Consider the following 18172-nt stretch of genomic DNA (forward strand, 5'->3'; position numbering starts at 1 on the left):
TACCCATCACACATCCTCCATCTCATAGTCCCGTGCCCATATACATATCCGCCATCCCATAGTCCAGTGCCCATATACCCATCACACATCCCCCATCCCATAGTCCCGTTCCCATATACCCATCATACATATCCTCCATCCCATAGTCCAGTGCCCATATACCCATCATACATATCCTCCATCCCATAGTCCAGTGCCCATATACCCATCATACATATCCTCCATCCCATAGTCCAGTGCCCATATACCCATCATACATATCCTCCATCCCATAGTCCTGTGCCCATATACCCGTCATACATATCCTCCATCCCATAGTCCAGTGCCCATATACCCATCACACATCCTCCATTCCATAGTCAACCATTATGACATCATAATGAGCGGAGGTGGGGCTTGCAACCTATGATGACATCAGCGTCGCCATGGCAACCATTGTGACATCATAATGAGGGGCGGGGCTTGATACGCACACACTGCTTCCCCAGTATGCAAATAGGGGCATTATGACATCATAATGAGGGGCGGGGTTTGACGCGCACACACTTTTTCCCCTAGATGTAGATAGGGACAAAATTGTTTGGTGAATTGGAACGTGCGGGGTTAAAATTTCGCCTCACAACATAGCTTAGGACACTCTCGGGGTCCAGACGTGTGACTGTGCCAAATTTTGTGGCTGTAGCTGCGACGGTGCGGATGCCTATCCCGGACATACACACACACATACATACATACACACATACATACATACACACTTTGAGCTTTATATATTAGATTGTGGTAATCATTATTGACCTAAAGCAGGAAAGGTTTATTCTGATTTCATGTCAGATATTGAGAAAAACATGCATATGTGTCTTTTTTGTTGTTTTTTTTTACTGTGTTCACCAAATGGGTTAAATAATATGACAGACTATAATATTGTAGATTGTTTTGTTCCACATGTGTGTACTATTTTCCTTCCTTTTTTGTGAAAAACTGCTTTTTGCTTTCAAAATATAGTTCAATTTTTTGTACTTTCACTTGTATTTTTTCACATTTTTTAAAACTTTATTTGACTTTTTTTATTTTCTTACTTAGTGACAGGATGGAACATGAACTTTTCCTTGTCTGATCGCAGATCTAGTACTCTGCAATGCTTCCGCAGTCCTGAGGGTGACTATTTTTAAATCATTCAGTTTGAAAAAATTGTAAGTAGCAGGTTCGCATCGATAAATCAGAGTATATAAGCTGATCAGGTGATATATCTTAATATAAATGTTGGATAAGTAACATTAAATTAGTATTGGCTTTGAAAAAGTAGCTGATATAGCTGTTGTGTTGGTAACAGGAAGGGAGTGTGATTACACCTTGATTCTCGGTCTAGTTGTATGTCACTGTGGGATGAATGGTTGCCATTGTATGTTTTCTTGGTACATTCATTGTCTATTCTATTTCAAGACTGTTTAATTCCTTTGTCAGATGCTTAGTTGCACATTTCCCATACTGGCCTGTCTGTGTTGAGAATAGAGTAGAAAATCACTTTATTAGCAGATCAGGTACTATAGGAGGCTTTTGCAGTCCACAGTCCGCATGTAGCAGGATAATTTCACCCATAATTCTGAGCTTCTCCAAATTTGACACTTTTTTGAATAATCTGCCCCCTGACGAAAGAGCCTCCGAAACGCGCGTCGTGGTAGACGCGCTGACCCTGGCCACCTTGCTACTCGTTATTTATTTGAGGCAATATTGCCGACTTGATATGCTGAATATCTCATTTGGCTAACATGTTATTCCTGTATGGACGCTAGTTAGTCCCCATTGGACAATGGGGAGTATTGGTATATGGATATTAAATATGTCTGATTGTGATACACACATCTAACCTAATTGTAGGGGTTATATCCACCTGGTACTTTTCCTCCCTTAAATCAGTAGCAGTATCACTATGTGACATCTTTGATATATGTTATACATCTATTGACAATTAGCCCCATGAATAATTTCTGCATATCTAAACCTATTTATTATGGTGGCCTTTTTCAGTACAGTCTACAAAAATTCGTTTATTCAGCTATAGAAATAATTATATTAGTTTTTTGGTCAAGGCGTCCCTCTGTTTTGCACTGTTGCACTTTATACTTGTTTTGCACGTGTTGTTCACCAATCCCATTGTTTTGTCAAATGCACCTAATAAAATATGGATTTTACTCTATATGGATCTTCGGGCGTAATTTGTGGTTTCCACATCCCCTTGCACTTTTGAATATCGCAGTAAATTTGCAGCCGATGCATGATAAAATTCATGGCATAAAATATCATTCAGGCTGAGGGCTCATACAGACGACCGTATTTTGTTTCCGAGTGCAATCCGACAAAATATTGGATCGTACTTAGACCAATGTTAGTCTATGGGGACGAGCACATGTCCGATTTTTTCCTTAGACTGAGTTTAGCTGAAGAGAAAATCACAGCATGCATGATTTGCATCCATAAATCGCTTTGCACTCGGCCATGCAAGTCAATGAGTCAAAGAAAAATTCGGACCACACTCGTATGACATCCGATTGCAGTCCAATTTTGACAAACTGACAGAACGGAGAAGATGGAGAATTTTTTTCCATCTTCTCAACATCCAAGAAAATTGTAGCACACTATGATCAGAATCGGATAAGTGTGATTTGCATAATCAACCTAATTCTCTCGGAAGAGCGAATATACGATTGTTTGACCCTAGCCTGACTGTATTGAGTTCCACATTTGTGTGTCCACTAGTAACAATGAAGATTTCTATGGAATAACTATGAAAACGATTACAATTGATACACAAAATATATGATAATAACCTTTTTTTGCTGAAACCAATCTTTCCTTTACCTTCACGTGCTCTCATTCTCAGGATATTGGTGGGGTGAGAATAGTGATACATCCAAATGATTGACTTCCTGTTTACAAAGCAAACATCATGCTGGCCGGTCGGTTGTTTCTGAGATTGAGTAATAACTAATCATTATTTATAAAGTAGCTGAAGAGCCCAGCATTGCCCGGGCATAGTATCCCCTGTATATAGTATACTAGCTATGAATCCGTTCTACGCCCGAGTGGCGACCATTTTTATTGGTATATGGTCTCCCATCCTGCTATATGCTGCCACGCTCCTATCCTGGTACACATGGCACCCCTCATTCCTATCTTGGTATACATGGTACCCTCACCCCCCCAATCCTGGTATGCATGGCACCCCATTCTTCATCCTGGTATGCATGGTCCCCTCACCCGCCAATCCTGGTATGCATGGTACTCCCTCATCCCTATCCTGGTATGCATGGTCCCCTCACCCCCAATCCTGGTATGCATGGCCCCCTCACCCCCTATCCTGGTATGTATGGTCCCCTCACGCCCTATCCTGGTATGCATGGTCCTCTCATCCCCCAATCCTGGTATGCATGGTACCCCTCATCCCCCAATCCTGATATGCATGGTCCTCTCACCCCCCAATCCTGGTATGCATGGTACTCCCTCATCCCTATCCTGGTATGCATGGTCCCCTCACCCCCTATCCTGGTATGCATGGTCCCCTCATCCCTATCCTGGTATGTATGCTCCCCTCACCCCCTATCCTGGTATGCATGGTACCCCTCACCCCCTATCCTGGTATGCATGGTACCCCTCATCCTCCAATCCTGGTATGCATGGTACTCCCTCATCCCTATCCTGGTATGCATGGTCCCCTCACCCCCTATCCTGGTATGCATGGTCCCCTCACCCCCTATCCTGGTATGCATGGTACTCCCTCACCCCTATCCTGGTATGTATGGTACCCCTCATCCCCCAATCCTGGTATGCATGGTCCTCTCACCCCCAATCCTGGTATGCATTGTACTCCGTCACCCTATCCTGGTATGCATGGTCCCCTCACCCCCTATCCTGGTATGCATGGTACCCCTTATCCCTATCCTGGTATGTATGGTCTCCTCACCCCCTATCCTGGTATGCATGGTACCCCTCATCCCTCAATCCTGGTATGCATGGTACTCCCTCATCCCTATCCTAGTATGTATGGTCCCCTCACCCCCTATGCTGGTATGTATGGTACCCTTCATCCCCCAATCCTGGTATGCATGGTCCCCTCATTCCCCAATCCTGGTATGCATGGTCCCCTCACCCCCATATCCTTGTATGCATGGTCCCCTCACCCTCTATCCTGGTATGCATGGTACCCCTCATCCCCCAATCCTGGTATGCATGGTCCCCTCACCCCCTATCCTAGTATGCATAGTACCCCTCATCCCCCAATCCTGGTATGCATGGTACCCCTCATCCCCCAATCCTGTTATATATGGTCACCTCTCCCCCTATCCTGGTATGCATGGTACCACTCATCCCCCAATCCTGGTATGCGTGGCCCCTCACCCCCCAATCCTGGTATGCATGGGCTTCTCACCCCCCCTATCCTGGTATGCATGGTCCCCTCACCCCCCAATCCTGTTATATATGGTCCCCTCACCCCCCTATCCTGGTATGCATGGTACCCCTCATCCCCCAATCCTGGTATGCATGGCCCCCTCACTCCTATTAATACTACACACATACAAAAAAAAAATAAAAATAAAAAAAAACATTTATACTCACCCTTCTTTCCTGTGCGCTGTCACGTTCTGCTGGGGGAGTTAGGCCGCAATCGCGCATGTCCGGTGCCATATTGCTGAAGACACACTACAAGTGTGTCTTCAGTAAAATGGCGCCGGATCACGCTATGTGTATGCGCGATTCCGGTCGCACTCCTGCCCCGGTCTCCGGCCGAAGAGAAGCACCGCGGCAACGCTCCTCCCGGTCAGGTAAGCATGTAAGTATGGCGTCATGCAGTGTGTATGGTACCGCCATCTCCGGCGCCATACACACTCCTCACCGCTGGATGCCTCACTCTGTCTGGAGCCAGACTGCGCAGGCGCGTTGCGCTTGCGCAGTCTATAAAGGCTTCGGACAGAGTGACGCTTACAGCGTTATATTATAGATACATACCTGTATGTCATCTCCTTTTGTATATAGTACTAGCTGAATAGCCCGGCGCTGCCCGGGCATAGTAACTAACTGTGGTTAGTTATAGCAAATTATAATTATCCTCCATCCCATAGTCCCGTGCCCATATACCCATCATACATATCCACGATCCCATAGGCCCGTGCCCATATACTCATCATACATATTCGCCATCCCATAGTCGAGTGCCCATATACCCATCACACATCCTTCATCCCATAGTCCCATGCCCATATACCCATCATACATATCTGCCATCTCATAGTCCCGTGCCCATATACCCGTCATACATATCCTCCATCCCATAGTCCAGTGCCCATATACCCATCACACATCCTCCATCCCATAGTCCCGTGCCCATATACATATCCGCCATCCCATAGTCCCGTGCCCATATACCCGTCATACATAGCCTCCATCCCATAGTCCAGTGCCCATATACCCATCACACATCCTCCATCCCATAGTCAACCATTATGACATCATACATCATAATGAGCGGCGGCGGGGCTTGCAACCTATGATGACATTAGCGTCGCCATGGCAACCATTGTGACATCATAATGAGGGGCGGGGCTTGATACGCACACACTGCTTCCCCATTATGCAAATAGGGGCATTATGACATCATAATGAGAGGCGGGGCTTGAAGCACACACACTTTTTCCCCAGTATGTAGATAGGGGCAAAATTGTTTGGTGAATTGGAATGCGCGGGGTTAAAATTTCACCTCACAACATAGCTTAGGACGCTCTCGGGGTCCAGACGTGCGACTGTGCCAAATTTTGTGATGGTGCGGATGCCTATCCCGGACATATGGGATGGGTATATGGGCACGGGCCTATTTGATCGTGGATATGTATGATGGGTATATGGGCACGGGACTATGGGGTGGAGGATAATTATAATTTGCTATAACTAACCACAGTTAGTTACTATGCCCGGGCAGCGCCGGGCTCTTCAGCTAGTATAGTATACACCCGTCTTATCTCCCCTGTATATAGTATATACCTGTATGTAATCTCCTCCTGTATATACCTGTATGTCATCTCCCCCTGTATATAGTATTTACCTGTTTGTCGTCTCCCCTCTATATAGTATATACCTGTCTGTTATCTCTCTTGTATATAATATATACCTGTATGTTACCTCTCCTGTATATAGCATACGTCTGTATGTCATCTCCCCTGTATATAGTATATACCTGTATGTCATCTCCCCCTGTATATACAAAATACCTGTATGTCATCTCCTCCTGTATATAGTATATGCCTTTATGTCATCTCCTCCTGTATATAGTATATACCTGTCTGTTATCTCTCTTGTATATAATATAAACCTGTATGTTACCTCTCCTGTATATAGCATACACCTGTATACCTGTATATCATCTCCCCTGTATATAGTATATACCTGTATGTCATCTCCCCCTTTATATACAATATACCTGTATGTTATCTCCCCTGTATATAGTATATACCTGTACATCTCGCAGGTTCCCTCCCGTCTGTACACGGTGGAGGCACAGTCTCTGCTGAGATGTTTCAGTGGCCCTTGAGGAAGTAACTCTTGCCTCCCTTTCTTCCATTTCTGTACTTCTTTCTGTAAGTCTTGGCTCCCTTTCTTCTTTCTGTAAGTCTTGCTCATTGAGGCATAATACAGCTTTTCTCTTAGAGAAAGCAGATTTCAACTTTGTGGGAGTGTAATACCATTTAGTTAGAAATTGTAAAGAAGGACTAATTTAGAGTGGCATTTGTTGTAGCTGTATAAATAAGTTTAAAGCGAACCAGGCATTGTCAGGTTGGTGCTGTTACACTGAGTAAAATGTTATGTGGATTGGAGAAATCCGTCTTGTGTTTATTTTTTTAATCTGTGTTCGAAGTTTTAAGTTAATGAGATGCTTCATGCCAGACAAAGTGAAGTCCCTGATTCTGGGCTCTCCCTGTAGTCTGTGTCAGAGGGTGGTCTGTGTCGGCACGGTAATAAATTGTGTTTTTTCTAGCTTTACAGATGGTCAAATAACACCATAGAAATGATAAGAATAATAGGCCTCAGTTACCACAACTGTCTACAAGGAAAACTGTTGCTCATAGCAACCAATTGCAGCTCAGCTTTCATCTTTTAAACAGCTCTGGTGAAATGAAACATGCTTAGTGATTAGTTGCTATGGGCAACACAGGCAGTGTAAACTGTTGTGGTCAAAAAGATGTGCCTATGAAATAGATATATTAGATATTTATTATATATATGTACTAGCTGAAGAGCCCGGCGCTGCCCGGGCATAGTAACTAACTGTAGTTAGTTATAACAAATTATAATTATCCTCCATCCCATAGTCCCGTGCCCATATGCCAATCATACATATCCACGATCCCATAGGCCCGTGCCCATATACCGATCATACATATCCACCATCCCATAGTCCCATGCCCATATACTCATCGTACATATTCTCCATCCCATAGTCCCGTGCCCATATACCCATCACACATCCCTGCAGGTACCTGGATCGAATATTTCGATGGGGACCTTCGGGGGCCTGCAGGGAGCTGGCTTCCTCACTGCCCGCAGAGCGCAGGCATGAGGAAGCCTGTAGCAGTGCCTGTGACATTATAATAAAGTAAAAACAAAAAAAAGGGTAAAAATAATTTTAAAAAATCGCTAAATAAATTAAAAAAAAAATATTCCCTAATAAATTCATTTTTAAAACAAAAAACAAACAAAACAATAAAAGTACACATATTTGGTATCGCTGCGTCCATACTGACCCGCCCTATAAAATTGTCCCATTTAGCGAACCCCTTAAAAAATAAAAAGCGAAGCAAAAACTAATGATTTATTATCATACCGCCGAACAAAAAGTGCAATAACGCGCGATCAAAAAGACGCATATAAATATCCATGGTACCGCTGAAAACGTCATCTTGTCTTGCAAAAAACGAGCCACCATACAGCATCATCAGCAAAAAAATAAAAAAGTTATAGCTCGCAGAATAAAGCGATGCAAAAATAATTATTTTTAATGTAAAATTGTTTTCGTTGCATAAAAGCGCCAAAACATAAAAAAAGACATAAATGAGGTATCGCTGTAATCGTACTGACCCTAAGAATAAAACCGCTTTATCAATTTTATCGCACGCGGAACGGTGTAAACGCACCCCCCCAAAAGAAATTCCTGAAACGCTGGTTTTTGCTCATTCTGCGTCCCAAAAATCGGAATAAAAAGCGATGAAAAAAGTCACGTGCCTGAAAATGGTACCAATAAAAACGTCAACTCGTCCCGCAAAAAATAAGACCTCACATGACTCAGTGGGTCAAAATATGGAAAAATTATCGCTCTCAAAATGTGGTGATGCAAAAACTATTTTTACAATAAAAAGCGTCTTTAAGGCTGTGGGCACACGTAGCGTTTTAAAACGCTCACTAAAAACCGGACTCCTTCCCAGAAATCGCGCGTTTTTTTCCGTGCGATTTCACCGCGATTTTGCCGCGATTTTCGCGTGCGATATTCAAGCACTTTCCAAGCGATTTGAAGCATCGCTTGGAAAGTGATTGACAGGTTGGTCACACTCGTCAAACATAGTGTTTGACGAGTGTGACCAGGTTTTTACTATTGAGGCCGCCTATGCGGCATCAATAGTAAAAGATAGAATGTTAAAATGCTAAAAAAAATAAAAAAATCGGTGTATATTTACCTTCCGGCGTCCCGCGCTGCATTCCCGGGCCTCAGCGTTCCCAGTAATGCCTTGCGAGACCTGTGATGACGTAGTCTCGCGTTGCTATAGCGATCTCGCGAGACCGCTAGAGTCACGCGAGACTGCGTCATTACAGGGCCTTGCTGCAAGGCATTACTGGGAACGCTTAGGCCGGGAATGCAGCGCGGGACACCGGAAGGTAAATATACCCCGATTTTTTATTTTTTTTACAGGGGTATGGTACCCAGGGCCTGGAGGACAGTCTCCTCTCCTCCACACCGTGGGTACCAACCGCACATGAGACGCTTAACTTCCCGCATGGTGGGCATAGCCACATGCGGGAAGTAAGCGATTCTCATGCATTCCTATGGGTGCGGAATCGCGGCAATTCTTTGCCATTCCGCACAAAAGAATGAGCATGCTGCGATTTTCCATGATGCGATTCCGCCGCGGAAAAAAGCGCAGCATTAGCACAGCATGTGCGGAATGCCATAGGAATGCATGGGGTGCGTTCTGTACACGATTTTTAAGCGTTTTCGCGCCGAAAATCGCGGCAAAAGCGCTTAAAAATCGCTACGTGTGCACATAGCCTTAACGTATGACAGCTGCCAAACATAAAAACCCGCCATAAATAGTAAATCAAACCCCCCGTTATCACCCCCTTAGTTAGGGAAAAATAACAAAATTAAAAGAAAATGTATTTATTTCCATTTTCCCATTAGTGCTAGGGTTAGGGCTAGGTCTAGGGTTAGGGTTGGAGTTAGAATTGGGGGGTTTCCACTGTTTTGGTACATCAGGGGCTTTCCAAGCGTGACATGGCGTCCGATCTCAAATCCAGCCAAAAAAGTTAAATGGCGTTGCTTCCCTTCCGAGCTCTGCCATGTGCCCAAATAGTGATTTACCCCCATATATGGGGTATTAGCGTACTCAGGACAAATTGCACAATAACTTTTGGGGTCCTGTTACCCTTGGGAAAATAAAAATTGGGGGTGAAAAGATCATTTTTGTGGAAAAAATATGATTTTTTTAATTGTACGGCTGTACGTTATAAACGTCTGTGAAGCCCTTGGGGGTTCAAAGTGCTCACCACATATCTAGATAAGTTCCTTGGGGGGTCTAGTTTCCAAAATGGGGTCACTTGTGGGGGGTTTCCACTGTTTAGGCACATCAGGGGCTCTCCAAATGTGGCATGGTGTCCAATCTGAATTCCAGCCAATTTTGCAGTGAAAAAGTCAAATGGCTCTCCTTCCCTTCCGAGCTCTGCCATGCGCCCAAACAGTGGTTCCCCCCACATTTCAGGTATCGGCGTACTCAGGACAAATTGCACAATAACTTTTCCAGTCTAATTTCTCCTGATACCCTTGGTAAAATAAAAAAATTGAACCTGAAGTAATTTTTTTTGTGAAAAAAAGTTAAATGTTCATTCACACATTCAAAAAACTCCTGTGAAGCACCTGAAGGGTTAATAAACTTCTTGAATGTGGTTTTGAGCACCTTGAGGGGTGCAGTTTTTAGAATGGTGTCACTTTTGGGTATTTTCTATCATATAGACCCCGCAAAGTGGCTTCAAATGTGATGTGGTCCTTAAAAATAAAATGGTGTTGTAAAAATGAGAAATCGTTGGTCAACTTTTAACCCTTATAACGTCCTAACAAAAAAGAATTTTGGTTCCCAGATTGTGCTGGTGTAAAGTAAACATGTGGGAAATGTTATTTATTAAGTTCTTTGAGTGCCATATCTCTGTGATTTAAGAGCATTAAAATTCAAAGTTGGAAAATTGCGTAATTTTCAAAATTTTCGCCAAATTTCCATTTTTTTCACAAATAAACGCAAGGTATATTAATGAAATTTTACCACTAACATGAAGTACAATATGTCACGTGAAAACAGTGTCAGAATCACCAGGATCCATGGAAGTGTTCCAGAGTTATTACCTCATAAAGGGACAGTGGTCAGAATTCAAAAATTGGCCCAGGAATTAACATGCAAACCACCCTTGGGAGTAAAGGGGTTAATGTAATAAACTGTTTTCAAGGCTTACATTTGTTTAGCTATGGTTAAATTAATCATTTACTTCCTCCTTGTCAACCAACTGAGGATTTCCTGTACCAACTTTGTATATTTTGGATGATTTAGGTTAGCAATGTTGTGAACTTTTTATTCCTGTTGAATGCAAGGAGGGTACGGTATATGCCTAAATTAAAATTAAAACAAGCATATTATCCATCATATCATGCTACAGCACCGGCACCTGCCTGATGAATGTTAATTTTTTTTCAAACAATATTCTATGCAGCATGTAAAATAAGGCGCAGGTCGCTTTGGGATCAGTGACCTGTATTAAGCCCATAAGGATGCCCATGTAAGCACATAAAGGCCTGCCCACGTGCCACCCACAACCCTGCCCACAGGCTGTCCTGTAGCATGAGCATCTCATTAACAGAAAACTGCAAATAAAGATTAACGCCTTAACGACCAGAGGTATTTTTGGCTTTGCCATTTTCATATTTTGTTCCCCTTGTTTCCCAGAGCCATAACATTTTTATTTTTTGGTCAAAATAGCCATGTGAGGGCTTGTTTTTTGAAGTACGAGTGTTATGGATGGTGGAACGCACCAAATATAAATAATAGGAGGTGCGTTCGCCGCCCGGGGTCCACCGTGCGGTAGGTGACAAGACCGCTGCTGGACAATGGCAGACTAGCTAGGAGGCGGAGCACTACACTCGGGTTAGCGTCACCCGAGGTGCTAGGTGCGGCTCTGTTACAGGCACAGAGACGCCCTAGAGGAAATAAGGCGTAAGCGCCGGACCTGTTAACCTCACAGGCTGCCGGCGTGTGGTGTCGCAGCCGCGAACGCCAAGAGATGCTGCTGACTGCAGCGCGGCGTAAACTGAGGCCGCTTAACATCAGTGCCGGAGAAGCGGTCACTGACGGACGCTAGTGTATGGTATGGTAGCTCAGTGGCGCATAGCTAGCCACTACCTGGCGCTGACTAAACCAACACTCTGCCACCATTCGTAATATCCGTGGGTAGGGGTTTCAAATAAGTCAGTCACCAGACACATGCATCCATCACCATTCACACATAGCATAATAAGTCTACACTAGCGCATGGCCGAGCCGCCATGCGGGCTTTATATAGCCATGCGCTTCTTGGACCTTCCAATACTCTGGGAAGGACCAATCAGATCCGACACAGGACCTGAGCATGTGACCCCTGCTCTTCCACTGAGAGGTCATCTTGCGGGCATGCCCAGCAGCAGGGCGAGAGGACTTAGCCTCTGGAGCGGTTCCCTGCAGAGCAGGTTGCGCTACCATTACTGCACCAGAGGTGGCAGCAACATCCAGGCTCACAGAGCAAGTCTGAGCAGGACGCCTGGATCACCAGGATTGCTGAGCAGGTCCCTGAGCGGTCAGAGGGGAATAGGAGACCAATGGATGTAAGGCTCTGGATTCCTGTTGTGCAGACCCAGGAATCCGACGTCTAACAACGAGTTGTACTTTTGAACAACATCATTGTTTTTTTTTTTTTTACCATGTTCTTTAAATGCTAAAACTGACCTGCCATTATGATTCTGTAGGTCATTACGAGTTCATAGACACCAAACATGTCTAGGTTCTTTTTTATTTAAGCAGTGAAAAAAATTCCAAAGTTTGTTTAAAAAAAATTGCGCCATTTTCTGATACCCAAAGCGTCTCCATTTTTCATGACCTCTGGTTGAGTGAGGGCTTATTTTTTGCAGGCTGAGCTGATGTTTTTAATGATGGCATTTTCGTGGAGATACGATCTTTTGATCACCCGTTATTGCACTTTAATGCAATTTTGCGGCGACCAAAAAAAATGTAATTCTGACGTTTTTAATTTTTTCCTTATTACGCCGTTTAATGATCGGGTTAATTTTTTTTTATATTGATAGATCGGGCGATGTTGAACACGGCGATATCAAATATTTTATTTTGAATGGGGCGAAATGGGGGTGATTTGAACTTTTATTTTTTTGTGTTTTGTTACTATTTTTTAAAACTTTTTATTTTTTTACTTTTTGCATGCTTTAATAGCCTTCATGAGAGACTAGAAGCTGCACTTGTCCGATTAGTTCTGCTACATACACATCGCCTGTATGTTGCAGAATTACTCATTTGCTATGAGCACTGATCACCGGGCGGTGCTCATAGCAATCCAGCAGTGACAACCATAGAGGTCTGCAGGAGACCTCTGGTTGTCATGCCAACCCATTGGTCACCCTTGATCACGTGATGGTGGTCACTGATGGGTGGATTTCCGGTGCGCTTGCCGGAAGCGCAAGTTAAATGTCACTGTCAGAGTTTAACAGCAGCATTTAATGGGTTAACAGCCACGGGTGGTTCGCGATTCAACCCGCGGCTGTTAGAGGCACATGTCAGCTGTTCAAAACAGCTGATGTGCCAGAAAAGATGTGGGCTCAGTGCCGGAGCCCACACCAAAGGGAGGGTGTCCGACATCAGCGTACTATTACACTCAATGTTGAAAAGGGGTTAAACAACAACCACAAGACGAATTTCATCAATCAATTGTGATGCAGTGACCCCTGTAAAAGCTAGTGGGCACTGTATGGGCTGCCCGGGACATGCATGCAGGCATTCCCTTTGTTATGATGGGAAAATGATGAGCGGCAGGATTATAAATGGCCGATATGTATCACAGGGGTGGGTGCCTTGTGATTGAAGCTGGAATATGTCAGCAGAGGTATACTGCTGAGGATTTGTTGCTGTGTATCAGGGAAGCTTCCAGGTGACTTGGTGAGATGGGTGGGACCAGTCACTTACAAACCCACCCAGGGGCATGTGTCTGAATGCCCAAAGCCTGTGTGTGTGGCTGTATGTGTGGAATAGGACCTGTAGTGAGGTCATGATCATGTGATCGATACCTCACCTGTGGGTGTGGTTATGTACCATATAATGTGCCTGAGGTCTGGTCACAAGGAGGGAGAGTGTGTACCTGAATGGTTCAGGGTGCAAGGTCCTGGAGTGTCAGTGTTGGGAGAAGAATCGGATCCCTGGAGCACGTGCTGCGACCTTAGACCTAGTGAGGCGTGAGTGTTGGACGGTCTCAGGAGGGGACGGACGTACTGAATAGCACCCGCTGAGGCCCTGGACCTGTTGGGAGACCCTGGGAGGAGGGTTGGATCCCTGAATAGCACCTGGTGAGCCCTGTGTATTGGATGGTTCCAAAGTGGGGACGGATGTCCTGAATAGCACACAGACAGGCCACGTGTGTTTGCAGGAGTCAGTAACGGCACTGCATTGGGGGAGCTACCGTCCGTCTGTGGATCTTAACTGTCAGGTGGCCTGATGAGCAAGGCGTTGTCTGGGATGGTGATCCCAGTTCGGCAGATTTCCTGAGAGAGAGGACTACCAAAGAGTCAGCATCCGGAGCAGGAGCTCCTGTGAGGTAACCCCCCAGACATGGGGATATAACTGTTGGTGCCTGTGATATTCTATGGACATTAATGAAGTGTACAGTGTGCATTCGCCCACGGTAACTGGACAAAGAGGTCCAGCGTGTTTAGTGACAGCGTATTCAAGCCGTGTACTATGCAATGTTATGGACTATGTGTGAGCCTGTGAAGTATAACATGGCTTACGGTGCGGTTTAGGATGGCACAATAAACTGCATTGGACTGTTTTAAGTGAAAGTGTTCCTGTGTGCATCAATATCGCAGCCAAGTGAGTGTCCCCCAACACTAACAAGGTAGCATTTTAATCAGTATAACAGTGCCAGCCTGACACTGTCTGTAGGTTACTGTGCATATTCCTGCTGACAGGTTAACTTTAAGCATTGTGTGACCATGATTAAGGCTCAATAGCTGAAATGCATTCGTTTTTCAGTGTGTCCCCTGTGGTTTGCCTGTAACCTTTTCTGTTTTTTAAAAATGTACTAATCTGAAATTTGATCTACAATCATACCTATCATTGCTGGTAAATTTTTCCTTGTTTCTTTTGTGCCAATTGGTACTGAGTTTTCTACTTGTTTCTATTTTAAAATCCACCATATGGTTATAGAGATGAACACTTTTTTATTTTATGGTCTTTACTAAGGCTAAGTTCACACTTGCATTTGGCTGGTCTGTGTATGGCTGCGTACATCCTCCCTTAAGTTTCGCCTACACTCTGCCTACTTCCGCATGCGTCCCGCGATGTCCTGCGTACCTATCTTTAACATTGGCGTTAACATGCGGCGTTTTGACGTGCCTGCCGAAAGCACAGAAATGTAACATGTTGCGTTCCCGTGCGGTCGGCAGGCACGTCAAAACGCCGAATGCAGACGCATCCACATACAACGCATGTCCCTGCGTACCCAGTGTTAAAGATAGATACGCAGGACGCATGCGGAAGTAGGCAGAGCTTAATGGAGTGTGAACCCAGCCTAAGAGGGTGGTCCTCACATGGTTCTCTTGGGGGGGTGCCATTAGACTGTTCTGCATTACTACCCTTTGAATCACACCCCCTTAAGATTTAGCATTAAATAAAAGCATCCATATCTCTGGACCCCTATGGTGGATTTAAAAGAAAAGAAAAAGAAGAATATTCAGGGGAGCAGTGGGAATAAAATAAAAATGTTACATTTTTGACCTGGTGACAGGTAGTTTTTAATGGTGGGAAAGTATAGGTGCAGATCGGGACTTTGGTTTTTGTGCTTTGGTCACATTCCACTTCTTGATGGCAAAAAAAGTTAGAAATAACAATACATAGGTTACCCTGAGCATCCCAGTATAACTTATATACCAGCAACATGTCCTTCCTAATATATTCCTCAGTTGTCACTGTTGTAATAGGTTTGGGGCTTCTCATATTATTTTCAAACTACTGTCTTCCTGATAGTTTTTATAATTTTGTGTCATTGCCAGCATACTGTAGTTTTTTCCAATGGAGATATAATAAAGGATTACGGTACTTTTCTTAGAAGCTTTCTAAAGCAATAATCTTTGTAATTGAAACTTCCTGGTACTTTTTATAGCTATGCGATCGTCAAACACGTTTCTTCATGAGGAATAGAATGATCACAATCACAATGTAATCTTATTTGCATAATACTTGTCAATAATAATCTTTAAGTGAGTATTCAATGTGTCCGTGGACTAACATTCAGCCTTAGGAAAGGTCATCATAATGCAGGAAATACATGCAAGTAATTACTTGACAAGGGGAAGTTTTTCTAGTATTGAAAGGCTCAGTTTCCTTGTTCTTGTGGCATTGGTGTAACAGTAATGATTGTCGCAGTAATGATATGTATCAATATATACTTATCATTGCACCATAGTAAAAATACCATAATAGGTAGGAGTCATTTGTCCCATGGTGATGAGCATTTTTTCTCTTAGAGGTCACAAGGGAAGTACACATAGTAATACACAAACATACTGCAATAACATAAAAAAAATTATCTCTGTCATTTAAAGTAGCACTCTCATCTATATTTGTTTAATTAAATGTGTGTATATGTGCATGTAATGTAGTGTGAGTGATACTCACCCACCACTGCTCTCTCCGGTGTCCAGCATCGGTCTTCTGCTCTTCTCAGTGACGTCACCACAAATGAGACCTGACTGCTCATTCTACACTCTATGAATGAGACAGAAGTTTCTTTTAGGCCGGGGTCACACTAGCGTATGGCATCGGATGTGAGAGCATCGGATGTGATATGCTAATGACCCTCAGCTCCTGTTGTGCTGTGAGCGGGAGCTGAGTGTACTGCCACTGTGCTCCGAGTCTCTTGTACAGAAAGGATTGGAGCACAGCTGTAGAGGAGGCAGAGAAACTAATTTCTCCATCACCTCCATTGCCGGAGTCAGCGTATATCGCACAGCACTCAGATGATATCCGAGTGATGTGCGCTATGTCACTCGCACCTATAGACGTATATAGGTGCAAGTGAGCCGAGACTTGACCGAATGTCGGTGACAATCACAGCATGCTGCGATTACACTCACACGTAGAATACGGCAGAGAAAAAAATGCTGATGGGAGCTGCCCCATAGATGAAAACTGGTCCGAGTGCTGTGCCATGTTTTATTGCATAGCACTCGTCCATATTCATTGCTAGTGTGACGCCGGCCTTAGGGTATGTCTCCACATTCCGTATATGCAGGGCTTTGGACTGAGCATCTTCGCAAGTTAAATAGACATACTGCAGTCTATAAAGACACGTCGCATGAGCGTATACGCAGGTCTGCCACCTGCGGCTTTGAACGCATAGTGGAGATGGAATTTCATAAAATCCCCTTCACTATGCTGTAACATCTGGCCACTGCAGATTGGATGCTGCCACTGTACGCAGTGTCCAATCCGCAGCGTTTCCTGACCGTGGAAACATACCCTTACATTGAAAGCCTATGGAGCTTCACTATGCCGCTCCGTAGGCTTAGCTTGTAAAAGCCATTTCCAGGTCACACAGAGCGTTGTGTGACCTGGACAGTCTGCGGAATGGTGCTGTCATTCAGAAGAGCAGAAGACTTGCCCTGGACACCAGAGAAAGCAGCGGCAGGTGAGTATATTAATACACTCACATTACATTACATCTCACTTGCTGCATGCAGCTTGGTAGCGTTCACATTGGAAGTAACTAACTCTGTGCAAGCAGGAACGTTTATTAGGCCGGGGTCACACTGGCGAGGAATACGGACGAGTGAGAGGCGTTAAAAGCACGCATTACACACGGACCAATTATTCTCTATGGGGCAGCTCCCAACAGCTGTATATTTCACTGGCGTATTCTACGGTCCGTGCCAATCGCAGCATGCTGCGATTGTCAGCATACTACGCCCGTAGTACGCCAATGCAAGTCTATGGGTGCGCTAAAAATACGCATTACACACGGACCACACATGTGACTTGCGAGAAATACGCACCCGGTGTCTTTTAGAAAAGCCGGCATTTCAGTGCGCTATACAGTAAACTCACACTGACAGGTTTAACAAAGAAACGAAAGAATAGATACAGTGGGGAAAAAAAGTATTTAGTCAGTCAGCAATAGTGCAAGTTCCACCACTTAAAAAGATGAGAGGCGTCTGTAATTTACATCATAGGTAGACCTCAACTATGGGAGACAAACTGAGAAAAAAAAATCCAGAAGATCACATTGTCTGTTTTTTTTTCATTTTATTTGCATATTATGGTGGAAAATAAGTATTTGGTCAGAAACAAGCAATCAAGATTTCTGGCTCTCACAGACCTGTAACTTCTTCTTTAAGAGTCTCCTCTTTCCTCCACTCATTACCTGTAGTAATGGCACCTGTTTAAACTTGTTATCAGTATAAAAAGACACCTGTGCACACCCTCAAACAGTCTGACTCCAAACTCCACTATGGTGAAGACCAAAGAGCTGTCAAAGGACACCAGAAACAAAATTGTAGCCCTGCACCAGGCTGGGAAGACTGAATCTGCAATAGCCAACCAGCTTGGAGTGAAGAAATCAACTG

At 44.2% G+C, this 18172-nt stretch overlaps 1 protein-coding gene across 4 annotated transcripts in view; it reads left to right on the top strand.

The window, feature by feature from the left end:
* The window catches only part of LOC141047549 (programmed cell death 1 ligand 1-like), a 115750-nt gene that overhangs the window by 66594 nt on the left and 30984 nt on the right, over nt 1-18172 (top strand). For 2 of the 4 annotated variants that reach the window (XM_073542642.1, XM_073542643.1), the window contains one exon: nt 1081-1190. The exons of the other annotated variants lie outside the window; for them this stretch is intronic. In XM_073542642.1, the coding sequence (XP_073398743.1) occupies nt 1081-1169 (89 nt within the window). In that variant the 3' untranslated portion in view covers nt 1170-1190. Of the gene's footprint in view, nt 1-1080; nt 1191-18172 lie in introns of those variants that run through there. 4 annotated transcript variants of the gene reach the window in all.

This window comes from Dendrobates tinctorius, unplaced genomic scaffold (assembly GCF_039654945.1).
Source record: "Dendrobates tinctorius isolate UK_male_01 unplaced genomic scaffold, ASM3965494v1 ptg000128l, whole genome shotgun sequence".
Lineage (NCBI taxonomy): Eukaryota > Metazoa > Chordata > Amphibia > Anura > Dendrobatidae > Dendrobates > Dendrobates tinctorius.